The sequence below is a fragment of the Aspergillus sydowii genome (genome assembly GCF_001890705.1).
Source record: "Aspergillus sydowii CBS 593.65 unplaced genomic scaffold ASPSYscaffold_4, whole genome shotgun sequence".
Taxonomy (NCBI): domain Eukaryota; kingdom Fungi; phylum Ascomycota; class Eurotiomycetes; order Eurotiales; family Aspergillaceae; genus Aspergillus; species Aspergillus sydowii.
Window position 1 is genome coordinate 1144544 of NW_024467862.1, and position 13269 is coordinate 1157812.

The 13269-nt window shown below is 50.0% G+C and overlaps 4 protein-coding genes across 4 annotated transcripts; 1 reads left to right on the plus strand and 3 right to left on the minus strand.

Annotated features, from left to right (window-relative positions):
* Nucleotides 1-501: 501 nt before the first annotated feature.
* On the plus strand, nucleotides 502-2415 carry ASPSYDRAFT_149978 (epsin; the record flags this gene model as incomplete). Its single annotated transcript, XM_040841962.1, is given in 4 exon segments — nucleotides 502-574; nucleotides 651-720; nucleotides 788-1012; nucleotides 1032-2415. 4 exon segments carry the CDS (start codon nucleotides 502-504, stop codon nucleotides 2413-2415), a joined length of 1752 nt encoding a protein of 583 aa, XP_040703527.1.
* A 1460-nt stretch (nucleotides 2416-3875) lies between these two features.
* ASPSYDRAFT_30567 (putative AAA family ATPase) lies at nucleotides 3876-6344 on the minus strand (the record flags this gene model as incomplete). The annotated part of the gene is made up of 3 exons (XM_040844793.1): nucleotides 3876-4096; nucleotides 4164-6195; nucleotides 6258-6344. 3 exons carry the CDS (start codon nucleotides 6342-6344, stop codon nucleotides 3876-3878), a joined length of 2340 nt encoding a protein of 779 aa, XP_040703528.1.
* Nucleotides 6345-7167: 823 nt separating this feature from the next.
* Nucleotides 7168-9178, minus strand: mrsA (putative mitochondrial carrier protein). The gene is made up of 7 exons (XM_040852151.1): nucleotides 8772-9178; nucleotides 8505-8574; nucleotides 8407-8442; nucleotides 8195-8327; nucleotides 8030-8122; nucleotides 7923-7979; nucleotides 7168-7859 (listed from the first exon to the last, which is right to left on the minus strand). Exons 1-7 carry the CDS (start codon nucleotides 8810-8812, stop codon nucleotides 7366-7368), a joined length of 924 nt encoding a protein of 307 aa, XP_040703529.1. The 5' UTR covers nucleotides 8813-9178; the 3' UTR covers nucleotides 7168-7365.
* Nucleotides 9179-10414: 1236 nt separating this feature from the next.
* On the minus strand, nucleotides 10415-12142 carry ASPSYDRAFT_57267 (RING finger protein; the record flags this gene model as incomplete). The annotated part of the gene is made up of 4 exons (XM_040849343.1): nucleotides 10415-10443; nucleotides 10505-11391; nucleotides 11453-11981; nucleotides 12052-12142. The coding sequence occupies 4 exons, from the start codon at nucleotides 12140-12142 to the stop codon at nucleotides 10415-10417; spliced, it is 1536 nt and encodes a 511-aa protein (XP_040703530.1).
* Nucleotides 12143-13269: the final 1127 nt, after the last annotated feature.

Genomic DNA, 13269 nt, shown 5'->3' on the forward strand with positions numbered 1-13269 from the left:
CAGCCTTGCGCCACAACCACGACCAGCGTTCAATGAAGAATTCATCGTCCAGCGTTCTTCTCGAATTTGTTCTCTAGAACCCCTCGCTTCTTGGGCGATTAGCTTCTGCATCCCAGCCGGATCCAACTCCGCCCTCCAGCATACCCCTCTTCGTCTTCGTTCTCCCCAAGGGGATACGGCCAGGCTATTCCGAACGCGGCTTACATACGCCACTAACAGAACTAGACTGAGACTCACGACGAGACCACCATCATCTCTCTTCTCCCAACTCCCACTCACCTCCATACTCGCGCCAAGGGGAGACGGACTGGCTCTGCTCCAATCGCACTATCTCACTGAATCCATTCGTTGCCTCGCCGGGCGTTCTTTACAGTTATCCGACCCTCGACGTCCAACCGACCAGCGTCACCAGCGTCACCGGCTTCCTGCGCCCCCTCCGTCTCCTGCGAACCTTACTTCTAGACGCCCTCCTCTCTACCTCTTTCACATCACGCCGTCACAATGTCGAAAGTCGTGCGCAGCGTGAAAAACGTTACAAAGGGCTATTCCGCAGTCCAAGTGAAAGTCCGAAATGGTATGTTCCTTGTTCATCCGGCTGCCCGATTCGGTCGGACCTTTTGGCTGATCGCTGACCTTTGCGACCTCTACAGCGACGAGTAACGACCATTGGGGTCCCACGGGGACCGATATGGCAGAGATTGCGTCAATGACGTTTGGCAGGTAGGCTCCTTTCATCCCTGAGGACAGTGGGCTTCCCGACACATTGCTGACTTTACTACGTCACTAGTCCGACGGACTTCTACGAGATCATGGATATGTTAGACAAGCGACTTAATGACAAGGGCAAGAATTGGCGCCACGTTCTTAAGTCGTTGAAGGTTCTTGACTACTGTCTTCACGAAGGGTCGGAACTTGTTGTCACATGGGCTCGGAAGAACGTTTACATCATTAAGACCCTGCGCGAGTTCCAATATGTCGACGAAGAAAGTAGGGATGTTGGTCAGGATGGTGAGTTCTCTGTGAATTTATAGGTCTCTGATGAACTGCCGTCTAATGTGTGATTGTCACTTTGTAGTGCGTGTTGCTGCGAAAGAACTTACCGCCCTTATCCTGGACGAAGACCGACTGCGCAGTGAGCGATCCGACCGCAAACTGTGGAAGTCCCGCGTGAGTGGACTCGATGATTTCCATGGCGGCCACGGGAACGGAGTGTCGCCACGTCGCCCAGAGCGTCGCCGGCGCCCGGGCAATGAGGATGATGATGCGGAGTACCGCCTGGCGATCGAAGCAAGCAAGCACGAAGCGGAAGAAGAGCGCCGGCGGCGAGCAAAGGCCAATGGGGAAGATAATGATGAGGACCTCGCGAAAGCGATTAAACTGAGTAAGGAGGAAGAAGAGCTTCGCAGGCGTGAGTTGGAGGAAAGTAACGCCCAGTCTCTCTTTGATGACAGCACGCCTGCGGCGCAGCCTCAACCTACTGGTTACAACCAGGGATACCAGCAGCAGAGCGCGGTCGACTGGTTCGGCAACCCAATCAACCCCCAGCAGCCCTTGACGACGGGCTTTTTGAACAACCAATATGCAAACCCGACTGGATTTCAGGGGCAGAATACCGGAATGCCGAATGGATATACCAACGGCTTCCAGGCACAGCCCACAGGTTACAACCAAAACCCGTATGCACAGAACAATTTCTTGCAGCCGCAGGCTACCCTTCAGCCACAGGCCACCGGCTTCAGCACGAACAATCCTTGGGGAACGGATGTGTTTTCTCAGCAACAACAGCAGCCGCAGCAGCAACCGCAACAAGATAATATGCTATCTCCTGGTTCCAACAACCCCTGGGCCAGCAACCAGCCGGATACCCTGAAACCCATGCCAACTGGCTCTAACAACCCATTCGCCCGTAACCAACAATCCCAGCCTCCCAGGCCCGCAACGTCTGGCGCCCCATCTCTGAACACCCTGTCAGAGGATCGGGCGACAAACCAATTCTCTAATCAGTTTTCAAACCAGTACTCATCGCCGAACCCCATCGCGAACTATCAGGCTCCTCAGCCAACTCAGCAGCCGCAGCAGACATTGGCGCCACCTAAGCCCCAGCCCCAGATGGACCCCCACGCTGCTCGCCTCAACGCACTCTTGGCTACTGGAGATGGCCAGGATACCTTTGGTAACACCGGAGACCTGCGTATTCCCGCGCAACACACTGCTCCCGGAACATTCGTCAACTCTGCAGGTCAAGGTTTGGACCGGTTAAGGGCCACTCACACCGGAAATAACCCATTCTTCGGTCAGCAGCAACAGCAACAGCAGCAATTTGTCCCCCAGCAGACTGGCTATCTTCAACAGCCCAGTAACCCGTGGGGAGGACAGCAGCAGCCACAACAGGGTGGCAGTTTGATAGATTTGTAAGGTGGTTTGTCATGAGACTCCTGTCTTGTTATTCCTTTTCTTTCCTGTCCGCTTCCTTCTCTCGTCCTCCGTACATTCGACTCTACGGTGTCCAGATACCACATTTCTTTTTTCTTTTCTTCTTCTTCTCTTCCCCACCAATCCCTCTCATTCACCGTCCTTTTTTTTTTCCCTTGCGTCTCGTTTTCATTTACCATGATACTGGTTGGGCATGTCATATCTTACTCCTGCATTTCTCAGAAGGCTAAAGTTAGCAAATAAGTCATGTTGTTTCTCTTTCTTTTTTCTAACTACCTACGTACCTTATCCACTTATTTACTTTATGGTCATTATCTCACTCAACCCCTCCTTAAACCTCGCTCGCTACCTATACTATATCTATATATCTATCTATATTTTATGCTTACATTGCCTAAATCCGACTCGTTGATTACTTTCTCTATACCCACCAGTATCATACCACCCGACCATACTATACCATAAAAAACTTTATCTGCCGAGTCTGGAATATCCCTCTTCTTTTTCTCTCGAGTATCATAGTTTGTATCTATTATCGTACCGGCAATCAGTCCTTCAATTCGGAATTGATTTTCCTGAGCCTAACAAGATCTTCGTACCTTTCTTTTCTTCTATCTTGCTCCCCCATCCTTTTTATCTTATTTTTTTTTTTTTTTACGTTCTTAACTCATTGGTATGTATATCTACATACATATATACCTGATTCAGCGCTCGCTTTCAATTTTCGCACCTAGGTTGGCACTTTATGTATGGAATTAGGGTCTTAGTTTGACTGTCTCTATTTCCTGCCCTGGCCTCTTTTTACTTATATCTAAGACCTCGAACTACAGGTAGGCATCAACCAGTGCTGTGATACATGGTATGATATGGTTCATTTATATCAGTGAGATTCATGGGCACGGGATTTTTTGTCTCGCTTCTAAAAATGCTATTAGTGTCTGCTGCGTAGCTCGGATTGGGGGGTTGTAAGAATACATAGGTAATCAATGACGCCGACTGATATTCACTACTATATAGCCATATAAGATACCTACTAAATGAATGACCTTGAAGCGGGATTACGGTAAGCTGGGTAACGAGCTACCTTGCTTGAAGAAAAAAGAGCAACCCCTGTGGAACTAATATAGTTTCATTCACTCCAATCCTATAACGATCCAATCCCGTCCAGTCCAATCAATCCTAGTCCACCTGCTTCGCCGTGCTGAAAACAAATAATAGGGTAGACGGGTAAAATGCACCTAGAGGCATTTATATAGACGCCATAGAGACAATACAATACAGAAACACTGAAAAAACCCTCCCCGTTCGCCAATCCAACAAGCCCAAGTTGAAGCCCATACAGAAACAGCCGAGGAGGAAAGAGGAACAAAGGAAAGGCGAAAGAAACAACCTAACTCCAGAGAGATATAGGGTAAGGTAGGTTTTGGGTGGAAAGTGTTACTTTAGCCGCCACGCTCACCGAATTGTCTTGCCCAGTCTTCATACGCGCGCAGACCCTCCTTGCTCACGCTGGGTCTTATGGAGTTTAAGCTTGCTTCGAAATCCGAGAAGCAGATCGGCCGGATTTGCTCCATGGGTGTGTGGAGGAGGGCTTCGCCGAGGTTACGGAGCGGCCCCATGGCAGCGTCCTTTGCGAGTGCGGTTATATCCGAGCCTGAAAACCCTATATATAACGAAATAAATCAGTCCCCTGTGCTATACTTAAGTTGGGAGGTGAATTGGTGCCTTACCTTCTGTAACGTGAATGAGAACTTCAATGTCCTCGTCATTGAGATCATGGACTTGATGACCCAATAGCGTTCGCAACTGTTGGCCTCGGACATGGTGTTCAGGGAGAGGGATGTATTGGCGACGTACGAAACGGCGTCGCGCGGCTTCATCAATATCCCACGGCATATTCGTGGCCGCTAATACAAGAACTCGGCTGGCGTCGCCTGACTTTGGTTGCTCGCGTCCAGCTGCAGCGCGCTGTAGGTCAGACCATTGAATGAGGAATTCTGTCTTTGACCGGCGTGAAGCTTCATTTTCCGTTCCCGATGAACGCGCTGAAAGAAGCGAGTCGATCTCATCGACAAAAATGATGGAGGGTGAGAGTGACTTGGCTAAGCCAAAGAGAGCTCGTACGAGCTTCTCGCTCTCGCCATGCCATTTAGAGGTGAGCGTAGACGCAGATACAGAGAAGAAAGTTGATTTGGATTCCGTCGCGACCGCTCGTGCAAGCATAGTTTTCCCAGTTCCTGGTGGTCCGAAAAGCAGCATACCTCGAGCTGGTTCGCGGAGACCTGAAAAGAGGTCTGGTCGAAGGAATGGATATACGACAGCTTCTTTCAAGGCCTTCTTCGCGCCTTCTAGCCCCGCAATATCGTCCCAATGGACTTCATCCCCACGAACGACGATATCGTTCAGTACCTGCCGCGCTGCGTTAACATCAACGCCTTTTGGTAGTTTCTTCATAACATTCATAATCGAGTCATCCTCTGCATCTTCATCTGCCATATCTTCCTCATCTACGTCTTCATATGACTTCCGCCCTACGGAATCTGGATCGCTCGAGGGCGGTGTCATAGGGCGTTTGGCTTCGGGTCTCTGCCTCCGTCGCACCGGGCTCCCTGATATTCCCATTTTACCCATATCATGAACCACATCCCGATCCTGACCTGATGCCCGTGGCTTTGAGGCCGCGTCACCAGATCCTGAATACATCGGAGCTGACGTAGGTTGCGGCGCTTTCAGCGCCATCGGCTTAGGTTTAACCGCCGGCTTCGGAGAGCTACTTGAACGAGGTGGTTCACTTAATTCAGGTTTTGAAGGGGACTGTCGGGAGCGATTGCCGGAGTGTGGCCGGCTTTCAACATTGCTGCTGAGTTGCTTGTGCTTCAATGGCGGGGTTCCCGGAGTTGACGAGGTCACTTTCGCAGGTGACCTTCTCGTGGGCTGCTCATCTGTAGAATAGATGCGAGAAAGCGCAGCCCGGGTTATGTCAGAGTCCTTTCGAGCATTCAAAAGGTTAGGACGAGGGGAACCCAATGCCGCATCACTGGTCGCTCTATCCGAAGGAGAACTAGACTCCTTCCTGAGGTTTAAGTCATTAGTGACGCTCTGGCGCGAGGATGCTACCGCAGCATCGCTCGCCGTGTTTCCCGAGGATGGAACGCGCGTTATAGAACCCCAAGCAAGACCCGCCGCTTGAGACGCAGCAGCCGGACGTTGATCCTTGCGGCGTGAAGTGTTATCCTTCTTCTTTTTCTTGAGAGTCGGATCGCGCAACGTGGACGGCATAGAAGGCATCTTCCTCCGTTCGGGGCTGGGTGTGCGTGAGCCAGACTTGGATTTCATAGAGGTCTGCGACTCCGTCCTCACTGCTGGCGGCCGAACTGGAGAAGTATGGTCAGATGTAGTGGCAGCGGTAGTTCCAGGAAGTGGCCGTTGAGGTATCGCAGGTGGTTTAGAGAGATCGGTGTATCCAACTGCGGGAACGGTCCCATCTCCGATCCAGCCTGGGGTAGCGTTGATGTTATTTCGAGGTAGAGGGGGCGACTTCGATTTCTTTGAACTGGAAGTATCTTCTTTTCGGCTCTCGCGAAGTGCGTCGAGGAGGTCGACTCGTTCACGACATTGAAGTTCAAGCTGTCGAATGGATTCTTGTAGCGCTCGCTCGGTTTCGGTGCTCGGGGTGTAGCTTGCCGGCAGTCGATAGGCGTTGTGATAGTAGATGGTTTCCAGGGCTGATCGCCAAGACCTTAAGGCTTCGTCTTCATTGTTCTAATTGCAAGGAACCATTACGTCAGTGAGAGAGCATTGGTAGTGCGTTTGGGACCACGAACTTGACCCTCAAAGTAGACGGCCGTTGAGCACATCAGATAACAGTCGTCATATGTCTTTTGCAGCGACGACGCGGGCTTAGGGCGCATCATTCATAAAACCGGTGTATGAGATTCACGGGGAGCGGATAAATGCAGGACCAGCCAGCGACACCGCCATGCGTAAAAGGACGGAGAAGAAGGAGCGAATTGGTCCGGCGAGAAACGGGGGCCGCTGAAAGTGAAGTTGGCGATTTGACGGAAGAAAGAAAGAGAATTGGGAACCGGATCATGGATGGGGGGTTCCAACTCGAAATTGGTTGGACAAGACGAAGACGGCGAATCGGCACTTTTTTCCCCTCGTGACGTCGTTATCCCAGCTGATTAAGCATAACCAGAGAATGAAGTGAGACATCCAGGCTAATAATAAGATATGAGAATGCTTTTAAGCGAAAAATTGTTTAAGGGGGAATGGTTCCTAGGTTTATTCCTGTGTCTCCTCCTATATATTATCTGGCTATCGTTGTCCAGCCGGTGTGCCCACCGGGTGACCCGTCACCACCATCTCATATGTCTATCAGTACATGATTCACAATCCAAAAAAGAGAACGTCGCACAAATAAATAAAAGAAATATATGGAATGAAATGAGAAAAGAGTTTTCCCGAAGCATTTCCTCCCTGTGTCCCAACGCCAAAAAGAAAAACCCGATACAGGATACATTGGGCCAGCGTTGACTCCGATCCAAGAGCAAAGGAAACAGAAGCGACAAAGAATATGCTGTCGTCAAGCCCATAGAGCAGTCAACGAAGATACCACAATAAGCATAGCCAAACCAGTGCTAGTTGTTCGCAATGTCTCGTCCGGAAGTAGAATATCGAGTGTATACATAGTGAGAATGGAAAATCGGCCGTAGAAAGTATCCTGGTATGTCACTCCTCACACTAAACTCGCGTCCCCATGCCATATTGAGCTCGTGAATTTTATCGAAGGTGCGTTCTTGACTTTCAGTGTTGATTTTGTTTTTCGTATTTACGGTTGTTGAGAATATTCGGTTAGTCGAGGAGACCACCACGGAGTCGTTTCTCATGCGAAGTGAATTCATGCGATCGAGCCGTGCGTTTTGCTCCAGCCTAGTCCGCCTGGCGCTTAAAATAGGCCTTGGCCATTTCATACGAGGTCCAGCAAATAGCAGTGCTAGGCATCGTTGAGATTATGCGGGGACGGGCACCGCGCAGGAATCCCTTCCAACCGAACTGACGCTTAATGACGGATGCCGCGCCGAAGAGTCCCTTAACCGAACGGATCTCCTCATTCTGTGCAAGACCACGCGTCTGCAGAAGAGTCTTCACCACGTCAAGTGGTGTTGTGATACCGGCAGCGATCGCACCGGCCAAACCACCAGCAATACAGTGTGTAAAGGGATCATAATCCAGAGAGGGGTTCATGACCTTAGAAATGGATTCGTAGGCGACGAATTGGGCGGCGGTGAATGGTACGGTCATGCAGAGCGTGGTAGGGTAGGAGACATAGAAGGCATGGAGACCTTCCGTCTTGTAGACGGACTTCGCGCATTGGAAGATTGTCTTATGTACGGAGCCATGGACTTGCATTCGTTGTTTGATCACTGTTCATGTCAGACTGAAGCTCGTACACCGGTCGCGACGGCATCAAATTGTTGGTGACTCACCATCAAACGGGTTCATCAGGGCATCACTAGCAATAGTCGCTGCGGCACCACTCGTAGCTTTAAAAAGTCAGTAATTGATTAAAGCGCGGCGTGAGTTACAATCTCACCAGCTGCCAATGGATGGTGTCCGTCGTCCACGTTTCCACCAGCCATCTCCTTGACAACCTCGTATGTACCGAAATAAACAGCGTGCGCAGGGCCTGGTAACAAGAACGCAAAGGTCAGCCCGAGGATGCGCCAATTTATTCACCATTGGCGTTGTATATGCTTACCAGCACCGACAATCACGCTCGACACGCCTTTCCATAGTGTTCGCCACCCTTCAATGCGGTAGATCGTGGATACCGCATGTGTCAACCCTGTATAGAGTCCTCCAGTTGTGGGATGCAAGACTTGCATGCGAGTCTACAGTTGGGAAACTCAATGATTAGCCATCCGCACGGCATATAAATAATACCAAAGCATATTAAGCGAATTATCGTACCTTGAGCAAATCCACCGGATACATAACCGCGTGTTCCTATGCAGCCCGTTAGTAACGCCATTGAGAGCTCCAGTGTAATTTCCATTAGCGAGACGTACTGCAATACCGGCGAATGCACCGGCTAACATATTCCGGCCAAGGCCATAATTTGAGGGGAGGGCTTCGTAGCTAGCATCACGATACGGTTAGCTTTGATCTGGCCAGGGCGTCCAACTTTTTGCGGAAGAGAGCGCAAGCTGCACACAAGATACCCGAGGCCCAAACGTATGGCGGTTCGGAAGGGAACTTCGGACTTCTCGGGGATTGTCGCTCGGGGATAGAAAGAAAAAACAAAGAGGCAGGAAAAGAAGCTCCGTATGACATACTCATATTCTTCACCCGGCACTTGGTGTTCGGATGCCGCCATCAAGCCAACTGAGCTCCAGCAGCCGTAGCCGCAAGAGTATAAGAGAGAAAAAGAGAGGGGAGAGGAGGAAAGAGGAAAAAGGTAGGGGCAAAGGAGAAGGCGACGCCGGGTGTTGTGGTCGGGTGGTGGTGGTGACGATGAGCGAGCTTGAAGTTTTGGTTATGCCGAAGAAAAACGGGGACTCCGCCAGAACCGAGCCCGACTAGGGAGGGAAAAGTTTAGAAACGAGATCGAGATAGAGATTCGGGCAGGCGGAAGACAAGGATCGCAATGGGGAAGGGGAGAAGCGATGAGGAGAAGTCGTGCGGAGGAGAGGAGTAGCAGGCGATAAATTTTTTGAAGGGTTGGAACTTGGAGCAAGTTGTTCCTTTATTTCTTCCTGCGTCTGGCAGTCGGTCTTGGTAGTCGGAGCGCAGCCAAACAGCTCAACGCCTCCTACTTCAACTACTAATAATTTGTTCCAGAAGGATTAGTTCCATGAGATTAGATTGCCGAAACAGGCTATTCTACTTAAATTAATTTTTTTTCTCCAGGAGATCTCGAAGCTGAGGAACTGGCCAGCTCGCTATCAGATCTTTCACCGAAATTATCAGATGGCCTTGTTTACCCCAACTTGTGTGTCAACCACTATACAATCACACTTATTTGCTCTTTTACAACCTCCGATACGATAAGAAACGGCCATTTTGCTGATGAATATCCAAGAAGCTGAATCAGCACCCCCAGCCTGGACTATCCGTGACTAACGATTTGAAGAACCTGAAAATGTTGATTTTCACCGAGGTTGCCATCCGATGACGGAGCGCCTTTTCGGGCTTCCCTGCCAGTCTTGGGATCTGTCACTGCGCACGAGACCCTCGTGTTCGACATCGGACCCGGCAATTGCTCACTTTTCATGGAATGGCAGTAATATGAGAAGAATAATAATATAAGATTATAATTTAATAGCATTTTTGAAGCATTCCCGAACCAAGCCGAATTGTATTATCACCTGCCAGAGTCCCGCCAAACCGCCGAACCGCGGAGGTATCGAATTCCAAGCTGCCGCGGACGGGAAACCGCCCACAGTTCCCCGTAAACTAAGAGTAGGGAGTGCTGCTGGTCAGTACTCAGTAGTCACTCGCCGTCCGCTTATCTGATCGAAATATGGATAATATAACGCAAACGCATTTATTAGGCCTGAGCACGGGGCAAGTGACCATTGTCTTGTTGTAGGCACGGAGTTTCAACTCTCTCTCCGAAACGTGTTCGGGCCGAGATGCATAACTAATAAGCTAAAAATGCATAATGATACAAACAATAAGAGGTTATGCAGTCTCCCTTACCCAGATAAGTCTGACCATGGCCAAGGGATAGCTAACGCCTTGCGATGAAATACAATCCGGATCTCGCTGTAATGTGGTGTTTGTCATGTACGTCGTAAAAAAAAATGATGAACCCATCCCATCCCAGTCCAGCCCAGACCAACCTGACCCATTTACCGTCCGTCCTTCCCATTTACTGCCCAAGCTGGCCAAAAAATGAAACCGCGAGATACTTGCCTTCTCTCTTTCTTTCCGATAGTAGAATTGGCATGATCGCTTGGTCTATACAACTCTAAAACTACCAGTCAACGTTGAAGCGCCACTCCCCTATACAACCCGGTAAGTTAGAAATATCCTTTCCAAAAGCAATGTTAAACTTCAAACATACCATTTCTCAGGTTCTCGGCTGTGTCGGTTAGAAGAATGACCCGCCGTTTATTGCAGTACGACGTCTTATCCAAGATGTCGACCTTAAGGCTTGCCAGTTCTGCCACCGGCTTCTCGAACATCTCACTGAGCGTCTCCACTGCCATTTCCAAATCCTTTTGGTTATCCTCAAAGATTTCGGTCTGGTTATTCCGGGCCAGGTAGTACGCGAAAGCGTATGTCCACTTCAACGTCTGCCTGCATTGCTGCAGAGCCTGGGATGCCGTGTCTAGGAACTGTACCTCGATCCAGGAGAGCCCTGATTGGGACTGGAGACTTGTCATCTTCTTCTCAGTTTTCAGATACAAATCCCTATCCAGCTTGGCTGATTGTTCGTGATTGGCGTATCGGTTGTAGTAGTGGAGGTATCGCTCTAGCGACGCCCGTGAGCGCGCTTGCTCAGTCCGCGCTTCGGAACCCGACTTCTCCTCGAACCGATTGCAGTTGTACCAGCTTGTGCCATGTTCCGACCACAGGCCCATGCACATCCAGCAAAACTCGTGCTTGCATTTGCGGCATGTCATGTGGTTGCACCCACCGTTCTTTTCAATTGTGGAGTGGCATCTGGGGCATTCCTTCGTGTTGGCCGAAATCCAGTTGGCCGTCTCGGAGTCATCCTCGCACTTCTGAAGCCACATCTTAACGAGTCTACACGGCGATGGCTGGTGGTCGTTCAATGTGCACCCGAAGCAGAAGTAATGCTTGCAACTGCACTGTACCGTCGGTACGATGCGGTTTAGCTCACGTTGCTTCACAGGGCAATCAACCGCGTACTCGCAATTCGGAGCCGGGCACCATTTAAGGTTATCTTTATCATCAACGTAAGTCCGCGTCAAGAGTGTTCGATATCTGCACGATGAGTAAGGGTTAATTCTAGGAGAAGAAAAATTCGAGTAAATGACGTGCTTACCTCTCTCGAAGTTCATCTGTAACAAGCAAGCCCAACGATTTTGAATCGACAATCATGTGGCAGTCGTTACCCGGACACTGTATCCTAGCAGCCTCTCCTTCTTCTCTGATCTTCTGTGCGAGATATTGCCGGTAGCAATCGACACAGAAACGATGCCCACAGCGCATAGCGTATGTCTCGAGGTCGTCACCATCTTCGCAGCAGATATCACATATGAAGCCCGGAATCACCTGAGTCTTCGGTACCGCGTCGAAGTTGCTTCCAAGGCCTGCCTCATCTAGAGTTTGTTCCGGGTGATCCATATATGACTCAATCAGTTTCTCGCGATTCCACCGCCCGAATCGCAACAGGATGGCCGATGACTCTGGGGGCAACCCTAAGATCGAAGAAACCTCGTTAATCTGTAGGTTCTGTTCTCGTTCAATTTCCGTAGGGCTAAGGACTTTGAAGTCGACTTCGTAGGGTTTCGGTTGCGTCGCGAACATATCTTTGTCTTTCGAGAAACCGCCGTCGAAGTCATCACCAAAGTCTATCAGAGCGACAAGCACATGTCAGTAAGCTTATCGAGGAAGGTTTTAGAATGGGTTTGAGGTGCCTACCGTCTCCTAAACTCTCATCATCACTGCCCTGAGTGCCTAGAAAGTCATCGGCACTCGAAGCAACGCTCATAAAATCATCATCTGACTCCATGGTTGTTGACGCAGGGGTGACCAGGTCGGTCACCTTCTCCGTCCGATATTCCGAAATCTCCTGAGGTGTATCCGAAGCCGAATCTGCACCAGAATCGGGTAGCTGAGTCTTCTTTTGCCGTTTGGGAAGAGGTATGTTGTTGTTGTTGTTTGGACTTCCTGAGGAGGACTCGGTGGCGGCTTGCGAAGCAGACGTGGTGGCGGTTGGGGTAGTACTAGTGATAGTATCCGTATTCGACTTTGTCGCCGCCTGCGCCGCCTTCCGTTTTCTCGTGATGGGCGGCGTGGTGAAGAGTCACAAGAAGCCGTATGTGCTGGACGCGGGTAAAAAAAAAGCTCGGTCTCGATGATTACGTCGAGACCTGATCCTTTTTTTCCCCCGGTACAACAACACACGTCACAGCCTACCAATGGCGGGTGTGGCAGCCTAGCTACCAGAGTCTGGCTGACAGCCTAAAAGGGGAGTAATGACTCTACCGGAGGGGCGAGGGGATAAAAAGTGGATAACGAAGGAGCAGTTCTCAGGAGTAAGTCGATCGCTGCCTTTTAAAAGGCCCTTATCGTTGTCCAGTAGAGGGGGGAAGGGCGTTAATCGCAGTAAGTTAATGAATCAGGTTGTGTCACCAGAGGCAGAGCTGAGCCTGCGCCTCTTAGTCACCACCAACTTTCAAGCTGAGACGTCACAGAGATGGAGTGTGGGGGAAAAGCAGTACACCGTTGAACGCGCGATTTTTGAGAGAGAAAAATCAAAATAGACTCATTACTGACCTAAGAGTCATCCTGGTACTCGCTCTTTTCCCCTCAGCCCGTGCCTGCTCGTCTCATGCTAAGAATAGTGCTTAAAACGCGCCAAGCGGGGTCCAAATTCCAGGCAACAAGGCACCAACCAAGTTGATATCAGCCTCAAGTAGAATGATGTCTGTCACTCTCATTTAACAGGTATCCATGTTCAAGGATAAAAATTACATAAAATTAATTGAACTATGCCCATTAGATCGCTAGGCAGCAGGGAAGTGCCGGGAAATCTAAAGTTATCCAGTAGGGACGTCTCCGAATGGGATCAATGAGAAGTCATGCACTGCCACCAGAGAAGTTCACAGTGAAGTGAGTTTACAGCCACAACTCTGA

What these genes read in the sequence shown, in the direction of transcription:
- mrsA (XM_040852151.1), bottom strand. Translation starts at nt 8,812, where the DNA reads ATGGCGGCATCCGAACACCAAGTGCCGGGTGAAGAATATGA. An exon ending in GTGCATTCGCCGGTATTGCA is followed by an intron (nt 8,443 to 8,504) that starts GTACGTCTCGCT and finishes CGGGCTGCATAG; the next exon opens with GAACACGCGGTTATGTATCC. An exon ending in ATCCGGTGGATTTGCTCAAG is followed by an intron (nt 8,328 to 8,406) that starts GTACGATAATTC and finishes TCCCAACTGTAG; the next exon opens with ACTCGCATGCAAGTCTTGCA.